Here is a 22,322-nt window from a genome sequence, read left to right on the forward strand (position 1 = left end):
CTAGACACACTTGCAGGGTTTTTTCCTTTTTAAGCTCAGCAGGTAAGTCCTTCCAAACATCTTGGAGAAGAAACCAGAGATCTTCTGTGAAGGTAAACTTTCACATATCATTCTTTTTTTATATAATCTCTGACCGACTCAATAATGTTGAGATCAGGACTCTGAGGGTCATATAATCACTTCCAGGACTCCTTGTTTGTACACTGAAGATAGTTCTTAAGGACTTTGGTTCCAAAGTAACATACAGCCAATCGCATGCCTCCCACATGATTTGACATGAAGAATATTCCTGTATTATATATATATATATCTATATCAGCAATCCAACTGGATTTGTAACATCACTATAGCTGCACAGACCTTTCTACACCATTAACATCATGGTGGGGTTTGTAAAGATTGAAAAAAATATGTATTAACCATCATGTAGGAATGGGACTGAATTGTTTTCTTGTTTCTGATGCCAGTAATGCCAATGATCATAAGCAGAATTGTTTTCTAGTGATGTAGAGCCAGTACCTGTAGAAGCCACAGAACCTGTTGATGCAACTTGTGACGTAATAGAAGATGACAGAGACTTCAAGTAAGGTCATGTTCATTTATTGATGTGTGTTCATTATGCTATGTCACTTAAAGGGACAATTTGGGTAAAAACCTTGATGACCAATTGCAGAAATTGGCCTCCGTGTGTCCTTACTAGGGTCTTACCCTGAGGCCCCAAATAATCTTTAGTAAGTACTAAAACACCTTCATTCTGCTAAGTTGTGTGTTTTTTGTGTTTTATTTTTTGGCCCTTTGGCTAGAGGGGCAAATGAGAATTATGAAGAATATGTTAAAGAAATGTCACTGGATGAATGGAAGTCTATTTTGGACCAAAGCAGACCAAAAGTTGAATTAAATCTACGCAAACCAGAATTGAAAGTGCCTGCAAAAGCTATTGTTATCCACAAGTCAAAGTTCAAAAATGTAAGTTTGATGCCTGTAGTGTCATACTTGGCAATATAATTTGTATGTATGCTGGTAGTCTATAGTCTGACAATTTCTTAGTTTAAAGAAGTTGTCTACTACCCTGACTTAGTTACTGGTTTTGCCAGCCTGTTTTTACCTTCATGACCATGTCTTTATGAGGTAATAACTATGGAACGCTTCAACGGATCTCAATGATTCCGAGACTGTTTTTTTTTTTTTCGTGACATATTGTACTTCATGGTAGTGGTAAAATTTGGCTTTTTTTTTATTATGCCTTTTAAACCACTGAATTATGTCACACAAAATGGTTAAACATGTGATAGCATGATAGCATTATACAATGCCATCTGTACGATGTGCACGTCCAGCTTTTTGTACCTCACCTTAGCTTTCTGCAGGGCACTGTAGGGCTGGAAGACTTGAACAGTGTTTTTATTGTACCTAAGGACACAGTCTGGTTTGTGGATCTGTGTAGAGGTACCTCATACAGTGGAGTGTGCTGTTATCAACATGTATGGTGGTCAAGTAAAGGGCATCTTTCTTGTCCTTGACCACCAGCATGTTGTCGCTACATGCTCTCAGCCTTTCTGAGCAGCTGCCTAATTGGTGATCTAGGGAGTCCTCACTGGTTTTTGTGCACAGTAGAGAATGCGGTAGCTCAGGCAGAGGGATTTGAAGAGTGGGATGCTATACAAAAATTACGTAGAGATGATAACCTTGATCCAGCAGTGGGTGCCCCAAATCTCACGCAAATTTCCCACTCCTTTCCAGGACAGGGAGGCATTCAGGTGGTTGAATCTGGGTATTCTTCTCTTCATGAACCCTAAATCTGGGTGTACCCTGAGGTACTCTCTGCAGCTTGTTTAGTTTAATTCCGCACATGGCCCTCTTACTGGGCAGGTATTGTCAGAATTTAAGCCTTTCCTTGAAATGTATTAGGGACTCATCTATGCAGATGTCCCTTTGGGTAAAGTACACATCAGCAAACTTGTTGATGAAGTGATTAATGACGGGCCAAATTTTGAAAATTCTGTCAAAATTGGGGTCATCTCAGGGATGACACTGTACATTATCGTTGTAATGCATCAATTTGTGGATGGCCTCAAAGCGTTGATGGGTCATAGCCATGTGGAACAGTGGAGTGTTATATATAACCTCAACACTCCAATATTGTCGAAGTTCTGGCTTCTTCACTAACCCCATGTGAAGGACAAGCCCAAAAACTAGTGTTGTGCGAATTTGTTCGGTTTTGGGTCTGAATATGATCCGCAGTGAATATTATTTTTGCAATATTCATCGAACACAGACGAACGTCATTAGTCAATGGGAGTAGAAATGTCCAAATATGTTCAGAATCGATCATCAAACATAAATTTGGCACGAATAGGGTGCCAATATGGCAAATTCAGATTCGGCGACCGAATCCGAACAAATTTGCTCAATTCTACCCAAAACCTCATAATTTCTGTGTCTATGGGAGTCCAGTTGGAAAATGACAAAGTGAGATTCTGGGCCAAAAATTATTGGGTGTATAAATTTGTGTTTGCCAACATGAAGTTAACAAAATCCTCAGACAAATTCTTTGAAAAAGTCGATTTCTGTGGGGTCGGTGGTGTCAAATCAAATTCTTTTTTGGGCCACAAAATCTGGAATCTGTGGCTCATTCAGGAGGGCAGAGTCCATAGGTGTCACTAAAAGTGAGCGCTATCTCATTTGCTGTCCTGGAGTGTCTGCGTGGTGGTTTATCACTTGAGGAGGAGTAGGAAAAATGAAGGTAGCATCTTCTCCCTAACTATCAGTGTTAGAGGCAAGAAAGGTGTGTGCCTCCTTGGCTGAATAGTGTTTGGGACTAGCAGGATGTTTTTTCATGTATGGTGTGTGTAAAATAACCAAATTTTATTCAGGTGTGTGTTTATTAGAATGATCCAATGTTGTCCTAAATGCCTAATGATGATAAATATAATCCACCTGTGTGTAATCAAGTCTCCATATAAATGCACCTGCTCTGTGATAGTCTCAGGGTTCTGTTTGAAGCACAGAGAGCATCATGAAGAGAAGGTAACACAACAGGCAGGTCCGTTATACTGTTGTGGAGAAGTTTAAAGCCGGATTTGGATACAAAATGATTTCCAAAACTTTAAACATCCCAAGGAGCACTGTGCAAGCGATCATATTGAAATGGTAGTATCATACCACTGGAAATCTACCAAGACCCGGCCGTCCCTCTAAACTTTCATCTCAAACAAGGAGAAGACTGATCAGAGATGCAGCCAAGAGGCCCATGATCACTCTGGATAAACTGCAGAGATTTAAAGCTGAGGTGGGACAGTCTGTCCATAGGACAACAATCAGTCGTACACTGCACAAACCAGGCCTTTATTGAAGAGTGGCAAGAAGAAAGCCATTTCTCAAAGATATCCATAAAAAGTGTCACTTAGTTTGCGACAAGCCACCTGGGAGACACACCATACATATGGAAGAAGGTGCTCTGGTCCGATGAAACCAAAATCGAACTTTTTGGCAACAATGCCAAACGGTATGTTTGGCGTAAAGGCAACACAGCTCATCACCCTGAACATACCATCCCCACTGTCAAAAATGGTGGTGGCAGCATCATGGTTTGGGCCTGCTTTTCTTCAGCAGGGGCAATGAAGATGGTTAAAATTGATGGGAAGATCGATGGAGCCAATTACAGGACCATTCTTGGAGAAAACCTGTTGGAGTCTGCAAAAGACCTGAGACCGGAACGGAGATTTGTCTTCCAACAAGACAATGATCCCAAATATAAAGCAAAATCTACAATGGAATGGTTCACAAATAAATGTATCCAGGTGTTAGAATGGCCAAGTCAAAGTACAGACCTCAATCCAATTGAGAATCTGTGGAAAGAGCTGAAAACTGCTGTTCACAAACGATCTCCATCAAACCTCACAGAGCTCAAGCTGTTTGCCAAGGAAGAATGGGCAAGAATTTCAATCTCTTGATGTACAAAACTGATAGACATACCCCAAGTGACTTGCAGCTGTTTTCGCAGCAAAATGTGGCGCAACAAAGTACTAAGTTAAAAAGGCCTAATAATATTGCACGCCCCACTTTTCAGTTTTGGAATTTCCCCAAAAAATGTAAAATAACCAATACATTTCGTTCAACTACACAATTGTGTTCCACTTGTTGATTCTTCACCCAAAATTTACATTTGGTATCTTTGTTGTAAAGCATATGTGGGAAAAGGTTGAAAAATTCCAGAGAGCAGAATAGTTTCGCAAGGCACTGTATACAGGACGGGAGAAGTGTTACAGCCATGCTGGTTCAGTATGCCTTCAATGAATAAATCCCCAACAGTGTCTCACCAGTAAAGCACCCCCACAACATCACACCTCCTCCTCCTTGCTTCACGGTGGGAACCAGGCATCTAGATTCCATCCGTTCACCTTTTCTGCGTCACACAAAGACACAATGGTTGGAACCAAAGATCTCAAATTTGGTCTCATCAGACCAAAGGACAGATTTCCACTGGTCTAATGTCAATTCATTGTGTTCTTTATCCCAAACAAGTCTCTTCTGCTTGTTGCATGTCCTTAGCAGTGGTTTCCTAGCAGCTATTTTACCATGAATGCCTGCTGCACAAAGTCTCCTCTTAACAGTTGTTGTAGAGATGTGTCTGCTGCTAGAACTCTGTGTGACATTGGCCTGGTCTCTAATCTGAGCTGCTGTTAACCTGCGATTTCTGAGGCTGGTGACTCGTATAAACTTATCCTCAGAAGCAGAGGTGACTCTTGGTCTTCCTTTCCTGGGGCGGTCCTCATGTGAGCCAGTTTCTTTGTAGCGCTTGATGGTTTTTGCCACTGCACTTGAGGACACTTTCAAAGTTTTCCCAATTTTTCGGACTGACCTTCATTTCTTAAAGTAATGATGGCCACTCATTTTTCTTTACTTAGAATTTGTATTATGGCAAGAAAAAAAAACAAAAAAAAACTAACAGTCTATTCAGAAGGACTATCAGCTGTGTATCCACCAGACTTTTGCACAACACAACTGATGGTCCCAACCCCATTTATAAGGCAAGAAAAGTATATAATTCCACATGTTAATTCAAAGTTTTGATGCCTTCAGTGTGAATGTACAAATGTCATAGTCAAGAAAATAAAGAAAAATCTTTAAATGAGGTGTGTCCGAACTTTTGGTCAGTACTGTTCATAAAACACACACACACACACACACACACACACACACACACACACACACACACACACACACACACACACACACACACACACACACACACACACACACACCTGAGAGTTGCACTATGTATACAGGACAGGAGTAGTATACACAGATCCACAGTATATGCTAGAATCAATTACGGTATATACACACAACTTCACAATACATACTGTGCAAAAATGTATATGTGTATCTATGGAGCAATATGTGGGGCCCATTATTCTTAATGGAGCACTGTGGCTCCCGTAATACTGTATGGAGCAATATATGGGGCTCATTATCCTGTATGGATGTGGTGCCCATAATACTGTGTGGAGGACTAGACTGTCCGGTTTATTGGCTGTGGTAGAATTTACAATAGATATCACTCATGAAATGGTAAAAAAGTGAAATCTTTGGCAATGTACTATACCTATATTTCTCTGCTGTATCTGTGCATCATGAATCGTGGTATGTGTTAAAGGGCCCACTCCGTCTTTTGCCCGGGGCCCACGAAAATCTGGAGCCATCCCTGGGTATCGGTGAACTCCGTAGAAATTGCACAACAAATTTTATGGCCGTTTTCTTCTGCTACTCTTGTGAAAATACAAAATTTGGGGCTAAATCAACATTTTTGAGGTGTTTAACCCCTTTCTGCCAGCTGACGGAATAGTACGTCAGCTGGCAGATCCCCTGCTTTGAGGTGGGCTCCGGCGGTGAGCCCACCTCAAAGCCACAACATGTCAGCTGATTTGTACAGCTGACATGTGCGCGCAATGAGCGCGAGCGGAATCGCGATCCGCCCGCGCCCATTAACTAGTTAAATGCCGCCGTCAAGCGCTGACAGCATTTAACTAGCGCTCCCGGCCGGAACTGCTCACACTGCTGACCCCCGTCACATGATCGGGGGTCAGCAGTGCATTGCCATAACAACTAGAGGTCTCCTTGAGACCTCGATGGTTGTTGATGGCCGATTGCTTTGAGAGCCACCCTGTTGTCGGCGTTCAAATCAACCCTGCATTTCTGCTACATAGAGGTGATCTGTACTTCACCTCTATGTAGCAGAGGCGGTCGAGTAGTGCATGCTTCTAGCCTCCTATGGAGGCTATTGAATCATGCCAAAATTTAAAAAAAAGTGATTTAAAAATATAAAAAAATATTTAAAAGTTCAAATCACCCCCCTTTCGCCCCAATCAAAATAAAACAATTAAAAGAAAATCAAACATACACATATTTGGTATCGCCGCGTTCAGAATCGCCCGATCTATCAATAAAAACAAAGGATTAATCTGACCGCTAAATGGCGTAGCAAGAAAAAAAATCAAAATGCCAAAATTACGTTTTTTTGGTCGCCGCAACATTGCATCAAAATGCAATAACGGGGCGATCAAAAGAACGTATCTACACCAAAATGGTATAATTAAAAACGCCAGCTCGGCACGCAAAAAATAAGCCCTCACCTGACCCCAGATCACGAAAATTGGAGACGCTACGGGTATCGGAAAATCGCACAATTTTTTTTTTTCTTTTTTTTTTTTTTAGCAAACTTTGGAAATTTTTTTCACCACTTAGATAAAAAATAACCTAGACATGTTAGGTGTCTATGAACTCGTAATGACCTGGAGAATCATAATGGCAGGTCCGTTTTATCATTTGGTGAACCTAGCAAAAAAGCCAAACAAAAAACAAGTGTGGGACTGCACTTTTTTTTGCAATTTCATCACACTTGGAATTTTTTTCCCGTTTTCTGTTACATGGCATGGTAAAACCAATGGTATCGTTCAAAAGTACATCTCGTCCCACAAAAAATAAGCCCTCACATGGCCATATTGACCGAAAAATAAAAAAGTTATGGCTCTGGGAAGGAGGGGAGCAAAAAACGAAAATGAAAAAGCGGAAAAAGCTCCGGGGGTGAAGAGGTTAATTCCTGTGAAGCACCTGAAGTGTTAATAATCTTCGAGTGTGGTTTTGAGCACTGAGGGTGCAGTTTTTAAAATGGTATAGTGAAAAAACTTGGCACTCAGTATGTAGAGAAATTAGAGCTTCCTTTTATTTATGCATCCAGACCAAAATTATGAACATTTTCGTCCATCACAGGACCTTCATCAGAACATTCTTTAACATGAACTAAAATGTACACAAAATAATGAAAATTAGGAAACAAGTAATGTCACATGATGCATAATATAGAAAGTTATAAACCCGTCATTTAGCATTGGTGATAATCTGTTCCAACTGATTAAAGGAGAAAGTGAACGAATGACCAAAGGAAATTCTATCCATATGTGCTCCGTGAAATATGGTAGTTCCAGTGGAGGTCCAATCCGTGCTATTAAGGAGATAATCAAGGAGGTAATTGTTGCGGTACCAATATGAACACTGTACATATGTCTATGTACTGATTGTGAGAAGTGGATATAAATTAGTGAAGGATACATTCTCTCGGCTATTAGAAAATTAGAGATAATTAGAAACAACTTCCAGGGTATTTGATAGAAGCATTGGAGTAGGTCTATACAGCAAGTTAATGTGACTGAGTGAAAACCTGGAAAATACGACCCAACATAAGTCATAGTATATATAAACAGGTGCCAATTATGCTGTACAAAGAAAGACATCAGTGTGATGCATGCTTATAAGGTTACGTTCACATTAGCGTCATGAGACGCTGCGTCGTCGACGCACAACAACGCATGCGTCATGCGCCCCTATCTTTATCATTGGGGACGCATGCGTTGCGTTGTCGTGCGTTTTTGTAAAAACGCACGATGCATGCGTCGTTTCACCGCACCTGGGTGGCGTCGGAGACGCTACATGTTGCATTTTTGTAGCGTCTAAAAAACGCATGCGTCGCACTTGCGTCGCTCGTGCGTCGTCATTGCGTTACAATCTCCCATTGAAACCAATTGACAACGCACGAGACGCAAGTGCTTGCGTCGTGCGTGCATTGTGCGACGCATGCGTTGTTAAATAAAATTAAACAAAAAAGTGTCTAGACAGTGTCTAGACAGTGAAGACAGTGATAAAAACATCTCCCATATATAAAGAAAATGTTTGGATTGTTTGTCACTTCTGCTGCAGCATCTATAGGCAACACACCAGACCAGACTTCTTCATCTGCTGTCCAGAGATGTAAGTATAGAATGATTCTGTGCATTTTCTACATGCTTTTTATTTTTAAATTGTTTTTGCAAGTTGTGTATTATATTCTGCACTGTGGTTGTTTAAAGATATTGTTGTATTTTTAGTCTGGTTGTGATGTATGGCGTTGTATAGGATGGCGTTTCATTGTCTCCGGCCTTGATTATTGTTCTTTCCAGGATAGATTTTTCTTTTCCATTTATTGGTTTGGTGGTGTTTTTTGTATTCAGTTGTGATGTTTTATTCTTGCGTTATATGATGGCGTTTAATTGTCTCCGGCCATGTTGGTTTGATTGTAAAGTATGGTAGTATAGAATGATTCTGCGGCCTTTTTTTTAAATGTAATAATTTTTATTGCAAGTTGTGTATTATGTTCTGCACTGTGGTTGTGTAAAGACATTGTTGTATGTTTCTGGCTGTGATGTATGGCGTTGTATGGCCTTTTATTGTCTCCGGCCCTGTCAGTTTTATTGTAAAGTATGGTGGTGTATCCAGGATTGCCGTTTCTGTCCTTAATTTTTGGGGGTTGTTAATTTTTTCCTTGCAAAAATCTATTGTGTTTTTTGGGTTGCTCCGTGCATACTGTTCCAAATTTTTATTTATTTATTTTTTTATTTATTTTTTTTTAAATATAAATGTTTGCTTTTTTTTAATCAGTTTGGTATTTAACCCCTTCATGACCCAGGCTATTTTGACCTTAAAGACCTTGCCGTTTTTTGCAATTCTGACCAGTGTCCCTTTATGAGGTAATAACTCAGGAACGCTTCAACGGATCCTAGCGGTTCTGAGATTGTTTTTTCGTGACATATTGGGCTTCATGTTAGTGGTAAATTTAGGCCGATAATTTTTGCGTTTATTTCTAAAAAAATCGGAATTTTGGCGAAAATTTTGAAAATTTCGCAATTTTCAAATTTTTAATTTTTATTCTGTAAAACCAGAAAGATATGTGACACAAAATAGTTAATAAATAACATTTCCCACATGTCTACTTTACATCAGCACAATTTTGAAACCAAAATTTTTTTTTGCTAGGAAGTTATAAGGGTTAAAATTTGACCAACGATTTCTCATTTTTACAACAAAATTTACAACACCATTTTTTTTAGGGACCACCTCACATTTGAAGTCACTTTGAGGGGTCTATATGAGAGAAAATACCCAAAAGTGACACCATTCTAAAAACTGCACCCCTCAAGGTACTCAAAACCACATTCAAGTAGTTTATTAACCCTTCAGGTGTTTCACAGCAGCAGAAGCAACATGGAAGGAAAAAATGAACATTTAACTTTTTAGTCACAAAAATGATCTTTTAGCAACATTTTTTTTATTTTCCCAAGGTTAAAAGGAGAAACTCAACCCCAAAAGTTGTTGTCCAATTTGTCCTGAGTACGCTGAAACCTCATATGTGGGGGGGAACCACTGTTTGGGCGCACGGCAGGGCTCAGAAGGGAAGGAGCGCCATTTGATTTTTTGAATGAAAAACTAGCTCCCATCTTTAGCGGACACCATGTCGCATTTGGAGAGCCCCTGTGTGCCTAAACATTGGAGCTCCCCCACATGTGACCCCATTTTGGAAACTAGACCACCCAAGGAACTTATCTAGATGCATATTGAGCACTTTGAACCCCCAGGTGCTTCACAAATTGATCCATAAATATGAAAAAGTACTTTTTTTTCACAAAAATTTTATTTTAGCCTCAATTTTTTCCATTTTCACATGGGCATCAGGCTAAAATGGATGCTAAAATTTGTTGGGCAATTTCTCCTGAGTGCACTGATATCTCACATGTGGGGGTAAACCACTGTTTGGGCGCACGGCAAGGCTCGGAAGGGAAGGAGCGCCATTTGACTTTTTGAATGAAAAATTAGCTCCAATCTTTAGCGGACACCATGTCGCGTTTGGAGAGCCCCTATGTGCCTAAACATTGGAGCTCCCCCACATGTGACCCCATTTTGGAAACTAGACCACCCAAGGAACTTATCTAGATGCATATTGAGCACTTTGAACCCCCAGGTGCTTCACAAATTGATCCATAAGTATGAAAAAGTACTTTTTTTTTCACAAAAATTTTATTTTAGCCTCAATTTTTTTCCATTTTCACATGGGCATCAGGCTAAAATGGATGCTAAAATTTGTTGGGCAATTTCTCCTGAGTACACTGATATCTCACATGTGGGGGTAAACCACTGTTTGGGTGCACGGCAAGGCTCGGAAGGGAAGGAGCGCCATTTCACTTTTTGAATGGAAAATTAGCTCCATTCATTAGCGGACACCATGTTGCGTATGGAAGGTACGTAGTGTATGTCAGGTTGTTGTGTGTGGTGTAGTATTCACCACACACACACACCAACCTGACGTACTCTATACCAAACTACACACCAACCTGACGTACACAACGCCATACACACCAACCTGACACACTACGTCAGGTTGGAGTGTGTGGTGTAGTGTACGTCAGGTTGGGGTGTGGTGTAGTGTACGTCAGGTTGGTGTGTGTGGTGTAGTGTACATCATACACACACACCAACCTGACGTACACTATACCACACCACACAACAATCTGACGTACACTACTCCATACACACTACGTCAGGTTGGAGTGTGTGGTGTAGTGTACGTCAGGTTGGGGTGTGGTGTAGTTTGTCAGGTTGGTGTGTGTGGTGTAGTGTACACCATACACACACACCAATCCGACGTACACTATACACCACACACCAACCTGACGTACACTACGCCATACACACCAACCTGACACTACGTCAGGTTGGAGTGTGTGGTGTGGTGTAGTTTGTCAGTTTGGTGTGTGTGGTGTAGTGTACACCATACACACACACACCAATCTGACGTAAACTATACACCGCACACCAACCTGACGTACACTACGCCATACACACCAACCTGACACTACGTCAGGTTGGAGTGTGTGGTGTAGTGTACGTCAGGTTGGGGTGTGGTGTAGTGTACGTCAGGTTGGGGTGTGTGGAGTAGTGTACACCATATACACACACACCAACCTGACGTACACTATACCACACCACACACCAACCTCATGTACACTACGCCATACACACCAACCTGACACACTACGTCAGGTTGGAGTGTGTGGTGTAGTGTACGTCAGGTTGGGGTGTGGTGTAGTGTACGTCAGGTTGGGGTGTGTGGAGTAGTGTACACCATATACACACACACCAACCTGACGTACACTATACCACACCACACACCAACCTCATGTACACTACGCCATACACACCAACCTGACACACTACGTCAGGTTGGAGTGTGTGGTGTAGTGTACGTCAGGTTGGGGTGTGGTGTAGTGTACGTCAGGTTGGTGTGTGTGGTGTAGTGTACATCATACACACACACACCAACCTGACGTACACTATACCACACCACACACCAATCTGACGTACACTACTCCATACACACCAACCTGACACACTACATCAGGTTGGAGTGTGTGGTGTAGAGTACGTCAGGTTGGTGTGTGTGTGTGTGGTGTTGTGTATATCAGCCTGGTGTGGGTGAGTTCTGTAGGGGAATGTCAGGATGTGTTTAGTCCACGGACGCGTGATGAATTCTGAAGCATTCATTCAAACACAGTCCAGGTTTGTCGGGACACGTTTCACATTGGAAACGAGTTTCCCTTCGAATCCCCCTTTTATAGCACACCCGGCACCTTTTTTTTGCTCTCCCCTCACAAGGAAAATGTTGCCCTGGTACCATACGGGAGACTTGAGTTCCAGGGGTGCTGGGGCCCGCTCCTTCCTCGCCTCCAAACATTAGGGCCTTTATCACCGCCTCCTGGAACTGAAGGAAGGTGTTGTTGGTCTGGCCTGCACATCGTGATAGCACGTATGCGTTATACAGTGCCATTTGCACGATGTGCACAGCCAGTTTTTTATACCACACCTTCGTCTTCCGCATGGCACTATAGGGCTGGAGGACTTGATCAGAGAGATCAACTCCCCCCATGTGTTTGTTGTACCCCAGGGCACAGTCCGGTTTGTGGACCTGTGCTGGGGAACCTCGAACAGTGCTGGCCGTGGTGCCGGGACCATGGATTGTGGTCAAGAAAAAGACGTCCCTTTTGTCTTTGAACTTGACCGCAAGCATGTTGCCTCTACATTGGGCCCGGCTCTCACCCTTTGGGAGAACCTGCTCAATTAGTGACAAAGGGAGACCCCTCTTGTTTCTGCGCACGGTACCGCAAGCGACGGTAGCTCTGGCAGAGAGGGATTGAAAGAGTGGGATGCTTGTATAAAAGTTATCAACGTACAGATGGTAACCTTTATCAAGCAGTGGGTGGACCAAATCCCACACTATTTTCCCACTCACCCCCAGAGCAGGTGGACAATCTGGGGGCTGGATACTGCTGTCCTTTCCTTGATAAACTCTAAAGCTGAGTGTACCCTGAGGTACTCTCGCAGATCTTATAGAGTTTTATCCCGTACCTTGCCCTTTTGCTGGGCAGGTACTGACGGAACTGAAGCCTCCCTTTGAAGTGGATGAGGGATTCATCCACACAAATTTCCCTTTGGGGAATGTACACTTCAGCAAACTGAAGTGTTCGATGACCGGCCGAATTTTGAACAGTCTATCAAAATTCGGGTCATCGCGAGGAAGGATGTCCGTGTTGTCCCTAAAGTGGAGAAATTTATGAATCGCCTCAAAACGTTTGCGTATCATAACCATGCCATATAATGGAGTTTGATATAAAATATCAGTACTCCAGTATTGGCGAATTTCTGGTTTCTTCACAATTCCCATGTGAAGGACCAGTCCCCAATATTTCATCATTTCTACAGAGTCAACGGGACTCCAAGTAGTAAATGATGAACTTGGGTTTTCGGCAAAAAATTGCAGGGCGTACAAATTTGTTTGCTCCACCATGAGACTGACGATTGACTCCGAGAAAAAGACTTTGAAAAAGTCTATTTCCCGGAGGTTGGCAGTCTCAAATTGGATTCCTGATTGGGGAATGAAATCAGGAATCCGTGGAGCAAAATTTTCAGGGACAGGGGTCCAGACGGGGGCACTAGTGCTAGGTTGGGCGTCACTAGCACTAGGTTGGGGGTCACTTACACTTGGCTCCGACTCTCCTCCCCTGGGCTCCGGCTCTCCTCCCCTGGGCTCCGGACGATTTCTCGACCTGCGACATCTTGGGGGTGGCGAGTCGGTGTCACTAGAGGAGGAAGAGTGGGAGGAATACAGAAAAGTGGGGTCCTCTCCCTCACTATCAGCTTCGGAGGCAAGAAAGGAATATGCCTCCTCAGCTGTGTACAGCCTTTGTGACTGGGATGACTGGGATGAGCGGGACATTGTGTGTGTGTGGTGTGTGTAAAAAGCTAAACTTTATTATAGTGTGCGTGTGTGTATGTGCGAGTGTTTGGTGAAACTTTCTACTGCAGGAGGGGGCTGCCAGGCGCGGGGGCGGCTGCCAGGCGCGGGGGCGGCTGCCAGGAGCGGGGGCGGCTGCCAGGAGCGGGGGCGGCTGCCAGGAGCGGGGGCGGCTGCCAGGAGCGGGGGCGGCTGCCAGGAGCGGAGGCGGATGTCAGGAGCGGAGGCGGATGTCAGGAGCGGAGGCGGATGTCAGGAGCGGAGGCGGATGTCAGGAGCTGAGGCGGATGTCAGGGGTGGCTGTCAGGGGCGGGGGCGGCTGTCAGGGGCGGAGGCGGATGTCAGGAGCGGGGGCGGATGTCAGGAGCGGGGGCGGATGTCAGGAGCGGGGGCGGATGTCAGGAGCGGGGGCGGATGTCAGGAGCGGGGGCAGATGTCAGTAGCGGGGGCGGATGTCTGGAGCGGAGGCGGATGTCTGGAGCGGAGGCGGATGTCTGGAGCGGGGGCGGATGTCTGGAGCGGAGGCGGATGTCTGGAGCGGGGGCGGATGTCAGGAGCGGGGGTGGATGTCAGGAGCGGGGGCGGATATCTGGAGCGGAGGCGGATGTCAGGAGCGGGGGTGGCAGAGGCGATGCAGTAGCAGATGGAATCAGCAGCAGCAGGGGTGATCAGGGGGATGGGGGGTGATCAGGGGGACGGGGGGTGATCAGGGGGACGGGGGGTGATCAGGGAGGCAGGGGGTGATCAGGGGGGCAGTGGGTGATCACTGGAGACAGGAGGGGGCTGTCAGGCGCAGGGGGGCAGAGGCGATGCAGTAGCAGCAGTAGATGGAATCGGCGGCAGCAGCAGGGGATGATCTGGGGGACGGGGGTGATCAGGGGGGCAGAGGGTGATCAGGAGGGCAGAGGGTGATCAGGGGGGCAGAGGGTGATCACCGGGGGACAGGAGGGGGCTGTCAGGCGCGGGGGGCAGAGGCGATGCGACAGCAGCAGATGGAATCGGCAGCAGCAGCAGGGGGGTGATCAGGGTGGCGATCAGGGGGGCAGGGGGTGATCAGGGGGGCAGGGGGTGATCAGGGGGGCAGGAGGTGATCAGGGGGGCAGGGGGTGATCACCGAGGGGCAGGGGGAGGCTGTCAGGCACGGGGGGCTGAGGCAATGCAGCAGGAGCAGATGAAATCTGCTGCAGCAGCAGGGGGGCGATCAGGGGGGCAGGGGGTGATCAGGGGGGCAAGGGGGGGGAGGGGGTGATCAGGGGGGCAGGGGTGATCAGGGGGGCAGGGGGTGCTCAAGTGGGCAGGGGGTGATCACCAGGGGGCAGGCGGGGGCTGTCAGGAGCTGGGAGAGCTGAGGTGATAGAGTTGGCAGCAGCAGCAGGGGGGGGGGGGTGAAAAGGGGGGCAGGGGGTAAGATCGGGGGGGAGGGTGATCAGGGGGGCAGAGCGCAGAGGTGGATGGCAGAGAGGGGAGTACCTGGCGGCGGCAGGAGCACAGGCAGCGGCGGCAGGAGCAGCGGCAGAGGCGGCAGGAGCCGCGGCAGAGCAGCAGCAGCGGCGGCGATCGGCGGCGATCGGGGGCAAGTATAAACGCAGGGTCCTCGTTCTCCAGCTTCCAGCAACGGGATGAGTCTGGAGAACGAGGACAGACATATTTTACTCCGCCTCTACAGATCTGATTGGAGAGCTAGCGTCACATGGACGCTAGCTCCAATCAGAGCTGAAGGGGGTGAAATAAAGGTCACCCGGAGCGATCGTACACCCGGGGGGGCAAAGCCACCCCCCCTGGGGTGAAGTACAGGTCCCCCTGCACCTGCGGGTACGGTGACATTTAAATGACCCCGGTCACCGGACCCGCAGGGAAGCATTCCCGCCATGACGCCACGTAGGCGTCACAGGTCGGATTGGCACCGACTTTCATGACGCCTACGTGGCGTCAAAGGTCGGGAAGGGGTTAAGCTCTTTATAATTTTTTTTTTTTTTTTTTTTTTTAAATTGTCACGTATGGCGGTATGGTTTTGCTTTTATTTTGACTTTTCGCAATCAATGTAGTAAACATTTTTTTAAACAAAACTCTCTTTTTGGATTACGACATAGGGTCTGTTGTGTATTTGTTTTGTTATCGTTAGGCTTTTGTTTACTCTGGCATTGTGTTGTCTCTGCCATTGTTTTTTTTAATCAATGTGGCAGTGTTTGCTCAGCGTTAGTTCAGTTGGCATTAGTGCAATGTTCTTTGTGGTTGAAATGTAAATGTGTTTTTTTTTTTTTTTTTTTTTATATTTTACTATGTTCCGCTGTATTGTGCATAGGATAAATTTTATTTTGTTCTTTATTTCAGAATTGCATTAGTAATGGCCAGCGAGTCAAGCCCCACCCCACCGCTGAGGAGTCCGGTGAGTACATGATCTACTGTTGCTTACTATTCGCTGTCATTTGTAGATGGGTCACTCAACTTTTAAAAAAAAAACTGTTTTTACAGACTTCTTCAAGTGAGGAGGAGAGCCAGGAGGAACAGAGCCAGCAGGAGCAGAGACCACGGGACCAAGCTGTGGTGGCAGGACGGCGAGTAAGTTTTTATGTCAAACCTATTCCTTTTTTTTCTTTAACTTTTTTGTTATTGGGGGTATGGGTGGTTGTAGGGGGTGGAGGTGGTAGGTGGTGGTGGAGGAGGTAGGGAGAACAATTTTTATCTTGCAAACATTAATATTTTCCATTTATTCTAGGTTTCACAACGGGCCCATGATGACCCACTGGACGTAGACCTGATGGTGGCATCCATACAAGAACGAGGCCCGTTGTGGGACAGCCATGACCCCCGGCACGCGGACCAGGGCGTGTTGCGCCGTTTGTGGATTGAGGTGGCAAAATCGCTGTGGGATGGCTTCGACAGCGCTTCTCCCGCGGGCAAAGATAAATTTCGTAAGTATTTCCGAAATGCTGCTATGACCCATCATGCCAGGATACACAACCATCTGTGATGTCTTCTATTGGGATTGCACACGGTTGCGTATCAATTTCAATATTTTCTCACACTAATTTTTTTTTTTTTAATGTATACACCGTTAAACAATTGAAGACCAGATGGCGCCCCATGAAGGACCGTTTCAAGAGGGGCCTGAAAAAGGAGGGACAGATCCGTAGTGGTGCTGCAGCTTCAAGGACCTCTATCTACAAATATAATCGTATTTTGCAGTTCCTGCGACCGGTCCTTGAAAGCAGAGAGTAAGTATAGTACCTATGCACACACCTAGTTTTCAAAACATGCATATTCACGTACTATATTCCAGCCACATAGTTTATTGCCCAGCCATTTATTTTGGCAAGTACGAAGTATAGAAATGAAGAAAAAAATTCAAGCTCACCGAGGCGTGAAAAGTAAAAACTAAATACTTTTATTCACTTCAATCAGAAGCAGAGGATGAAACATGAGAACAATACAATAAAAACACTATCTACGCGTTTCAGGTGACAGGGAACACTTAATCAGACATCATGATTAAGGGTGCCCTAACACCTGAAACGCGTAGATACTGTTTTTATTGTATGTTTCATCCTCTGCTTCTGATTGAAGTGAATAAAGTATTTAGTTTTTACTTTTCACGCCTCGTAGAGCTCGAATTTTTTCTTAATTTCTGGTCTTCTCACGCTTGACACAGCGTCTCCGTGCTCCGAGCCTTCTGGGATTACTACTATGGTGAGCTGGACTTCCTCTTTTTTTTCCTGAAGTACGAAGTATACAGAGCACAGAAAGATAGTAGATTGGCCATGCCCGGGCAATATTTCATAGTGGAGTAGTATATTGCCCATCCAGGTGTATCCCAGATTTTTTTCAAAAAAAGGAAAAATATAATAACCTGCCTTGGAGTAGAAGGTATGGCGTGTCTATGTTCCCATGGTTGCTCAGCTCGCAGGATGGTGATGACGTCTCGGTCACATGACCGTGACGTCATGGCAGTTCCGACGATAAACGTAATTGTCAGGCGTTACAAACGGCAAACATGGGTGACTATTTTGAAATAAATAAATGTATTCTATTTGTAATATTGATGCGGCATATGCAGTGTCAATATTAAAAATTGGTTAACTTTAACGGCGGCAATGGATACTGCCGGTAAAGTTAATTAATGACAGGGGAGTATGCGGGCGACGGGCCTTCACTGCGGGGAGTAAGGAGCGGGCATTTTAATCAGGCCTGTCACCCGCGCTGATTGGTCGCATCAGCCATGTCAGGCAGCTGGCCGGTTCAATCAGCAAACCGTTACGACTGACAGAACAAACCAGTAATAGTGTGTGATGCAATGTTTAGTTTTACACAGGTGGTGACGAATGTGAAATGTTATATTGTGTATACTAATGGTTTCCTTATGTTTTCACAGAACACACAGCAGCACCCGCGAGTCTGTCCGACCCTCTGGAGCGGTCCTTCGTGAATCGCCATCTGAACCGTCGCAGCCATCCCACAGCGAGAGCAGGTCTGCACCACCACAATCTGGCGAACCGGCAGCCGGTCCATCAGATGTTCCCCTGGCCGAGGCCTCTGTCGCTCCTTCCTTCGAGTCTTCCCGGCAGCGTCAGCGGACCTCGGACAGGGCGGTCCTGCCCGAATTTTTACATTTGAGCACCGTATTCCAGAATTGCTTCAAGTCGCTGGGTGATAGAATGGACACATCTCTGGCCAATATCGACCGGCGTCTTGAATCAATGGAGTCGGAGCTCTCGAGGCCGGCCAAACATTTTTTTAGTGCCATTGAGAAGGGCAACAACGCATACGTCACTGCTCTGCAGCAGGCTCGGGTCATGCAGTCTGCGACTACAATGCCCGCAGTACCATCGCTGGCTGCCATGGCTCCGACTCCTGCTGCAGAACACCAACACACAGCTCCGCGTGCCGAGGGCCACCGCCACCACAGAACAGAGCCCCAAACTTCTGCTCCTGCCAGGCCTTCAAGGGGACACAGACGGGAAGCCGACCCACACCCAGAGGGAGAGAGGAGGAAAAAAAAGAAGACCAGCACTACAACCTCGGCTATGGCTGCTCCCAAAACAAGCACCCAAAGTACCCAGCCTGGGTCTACACGGAGCACACCCAGTACCCAGCCTGGGTCTACACGGAGCACACCCAGTACCCAGCCTGGGTCTACACGGAGCACACCCAGTACCCAGCCTGGGTCTACACGGAGCACACCCAGTACCCAGCCTGGGTCTACACGGAGCACACCCAGTACTCAGCCTGGGTCTACCCGGAGCAGGAGTACCCAGCCGAGGACACTAGTCGTCCCTCCTCCTCCCTCACCTCCTGCGTTAGCAGTCTCGCCACCGTCTACTGGCTGGATTGATGTCGGCATCCCGTCTAGTGTAATACAGTATGCTGGTTCCTCCCCCTCGTCCTCCTCCTCGGTCTCGTCAACACACACCAAAAGTGGAGGATATCAATCCCCCTTAATCGCAGACATTGATACCCCATAACATTACCCATTTCTTTTTTTTTTTTTGTGTCCCAAATAAATTTGTTAATTTGTTCAAAAATACTGAGTTTTTCTTTGTCTATAATAAAGTTTGCACCAAATCACACCGTGCGCCGTATAAACAAATCTTGTGTTTGTAACACCTGATGTGCAATGTCTGACACAATTTTATCAATATTTTTCATTTTTTTATAGGGCTGTCGCTCATTGTACTATGAGATGTTACAAACACAAAGAGCATTGCTCAATATATCAATTTTAAAATGTACCATCACACAACGATTTCATTAACGATATAGTTGGTTTTTGTCAGTTACCAACGTTATCTTTTCTGAAATTGTCCAACGATCAGGCCCCTGCTGGGAGATAGTAGGTCTCAGCTAATGATTCGGAATTTTTTTGGGTAACTGATCACACGCTGTCATTGTTGGATCGGCGTGTTTGACACCGATCCAGCGATGTTGCTGTAAACAAGGGAATATTGTGTTACTAGCGCAGTGTTTTAAACAATCAAAAAAGTGAACAATACCCAAAAAAAACAAATTACGGTGTCAACCACGTCCCTCGCCGTCATCTTCCCGCAGTGACTGACACTGTCATTCCCGGCCGTAAAGCAGAGCACACCGTTGACTTAATAATAAACGCTGTGCTGTGCTTTAGGGCTGGCACAGTACGGAAAGCTGACGGCGATGGATGTGTCAGACACCGGAATGTAAGGGTATTTTTTTTCTTTTTTTTACATTTACAATGGTAAACAGGGAAAACATCGTGAGTGCAGCCATGCGCTTCATAACACAATGGTTACCCAGATTACACGTGGACTTGCTATTTTTGGGTCGCTGGAGAGCTGTCTATGTGACAGCTCTCCAGCAACCACGCGACGACTAACAACGATCACGGTCCGGTTGTATCACTGGTCGGGATCGTTGGCTAATCGTTTTATTACGGTACCTTAATATTGGTCAGGTGAGGTGGTAGCAATGTTCACAGTGTCGCCACTATTTGACTCTGGACGTATTCTAGCATCCTGAGTCCAATAGTGTTAACTCTGTAGAGTTTTGCAAACATGATTGTCTCCCTCCTTGTCAAGCCAGGTTCCATATGCAAATGGTCTGCAAGATTAAAAATGGTTGACAAGGTGGGAGCCGATCATGTTATATGTCAAAACTATGGAACACACGGCTGAAAAATTTTTTTGTTTTGTCACAGTCAATTTGGGTACTGGTGCTCACATAAATTGTGCTCAGAGGGCATCGGCGCCGTGCAGGAGGAGACACTATCTCTCGGGGCTGCTCCTGCACGGCGCCGATGCCCTCTGAGCACACAAGCGCTATCACCATTGCGAGTGTCTCGCCTTTCTGCAGCGCTCAGTCACCGTACCTACAGACTGCTCCAGGCGCTTCCCTCCCGGGCTCCGTCCGATGTTGGCACCCACGTGGGCCCACATATAACTTTCGTGGCTTCCAGTAATCAAAAAACTGTGTCTGATGAAGGTCTTGTGATTAGACCGAAAACGTTTATTGTTGAGCTGGATGCACTGAATAAACAAATTGTTCACTTCTCACCTTGCAAAAATATCTCCTGAGTGCCTAGTATTCTATTGCCTATATTTGACGGGTTGGATACCTAACTAGTGCACCTCTAAGAAGCCAAGAGTGCCGTGCTTACTATTGCTATAGGCTGGTAAAATGTCATGGACTTCACAGTGTTTACATGACAGTGTTTTTATTGTATCATAATACCAAGATGAATTAAACCATTTGATCTTGCCATGAAACACGCCCAACATCTGAAACAAAGTATGCAGCAAATCGGTCCCTCATATGAGCAATGTCCACAGTTGTCCGCAGAGAATGATCTTGATAATCAGGCAATGGATTTGGTATGGGTTCGTGTTCCACGTTTACTCTCTCTTTATGAATAATATAATTGTGGAGAACCACACAAGCCTTCACCACCTCATCCACTGTCTCAATTTTCAAATTTATAGCGGATCCTAAGATACGCCATTTGGAGACAAGGATTCCAAAGGCGCACTCCACAGTTCTTCTGGCCCTGGACAGTCTATAATTAAAAATACTTTTTGTGCGGTCCAACCCCCGACTGGAGTATAGTTTAAGTAGGTTGCCACTCATTTGAAAAGCCTCATCCCCAACCACAACAAATGGCATGGCCGGGCCTTCGGTGATAGGAAGAGGTCGTGGCTGGGGGAAATTAAAATTGTTCTCGTATAATCTTCGGCCCATGTCAGACTCCTTAAATGTCCGTGAATCATTTGCACGGCCAAACGCTCCAATGTCCACAGCGAGAAACCTGCAGTCCGCACCTGCTATTGCCATGAGCACGGTGGAAAAGTATTTTTTATAATTAAAAAAAAAAAGAGATCCACTTCTTGCAGGCTTTGTAATCCTAATGTGCTTCCCATCCACTGCTCCAATACAGTTAGGGAAAGAACACAGTTGTTCAAATTTTTGGGCGTTGGCCTGCCATAAATCAGTTGTAGGGATGGGTAAAAATTCCTCCCGGAGGTTGTCCCACAATGCGCGGCATGTGTCGGCAATAATACCAGAAAGTGTGGAGACTCCAATCCTAAACTGGAAATGCAGTGATCTCAAGGTCTCTCCGGTAGCCAGGAAACTGACAAGAAGAAAAATAAATAAATTTAATTAATTAAATTATGAAATAAATTTTCATTTTTAATTCCAATCCCCCACCCCACAAAACCAAAACACGTTACTTTAAAAAATGGCAAGAACATATAAATCCTTCACATTGCATTACGTACCGTAGAGTCACCAGCAGACGTTCCTCTGGGGAAATTGATTTACGGAGCTGCGTGTCCTGCCTGGAAATTGCTCCTTCCACCAGACGCAGCAGATATCAGAAGCTGTTTTGAGGCATCCTGGTGTACTCAAAGTATTTCTCCTGGTTGTCATTTAACTCGCCAAACAGACAATGGTAGGCTCCACGACTCTCTCGGACTTCCACTATAGGGTGTAGCCAAAAACGCCGACGACTCCTTCTCCGTAGTTTTTTCTCTTTTCCTCTGTTCATGACAGGCAATAGCGTACGCAATAGCAATGGCAAAATCCAGCTCCATATTGAGGTAGATACTCTCCATGGGACGCTCCATCTTGATGCTGTATGGTTGGAATTTATCTATGCCGGGGTATATATACCACAATTCCATTATACCCACCCTCATCT

The 22,322-nt window shown here is 45.4% G+C and overlaps 1 protein-coding gene across 1 annotated transcript in view; it reads left to right on the plus strand.

Annotated features, from left to right (window-relative positions):
* The window catches only part of HABP4 (hyaluronan binding protein 4), a 246,856-nt gene that overhangs the window by 144,518 nt on the left and 80,016 nt on the right, over nucleotides 1-22,322 (plus strand). The window contains exons 6-7 of the mRNA XM_069762075.1: nucleotides 503-583; nucleotides 804-966. Coding sequence (XP_069618176.1) covers nucleotides 503-583; nucleotides 804-966 — 244 coding nt within the window. The remainder of the gene's footprint in view (nucleotides 1-502; nucleotides 584-803; nucleotides 967-22,322) is intronic.

This window comes from Ranitomeya imitator, chromosome 1 (genome assembly GCF_032444005.1).
Source record: "Ranitomeya imitator isolate aRanImi1 chromosome 1, aRanImi1.pri, whole genome shotgun sequence".
NCBI lineage: Eukaryota > Metazoa > Chordata > Amphibia > Anura > Dendrobatidae > Ranitomeya > Ranitomeya imitator.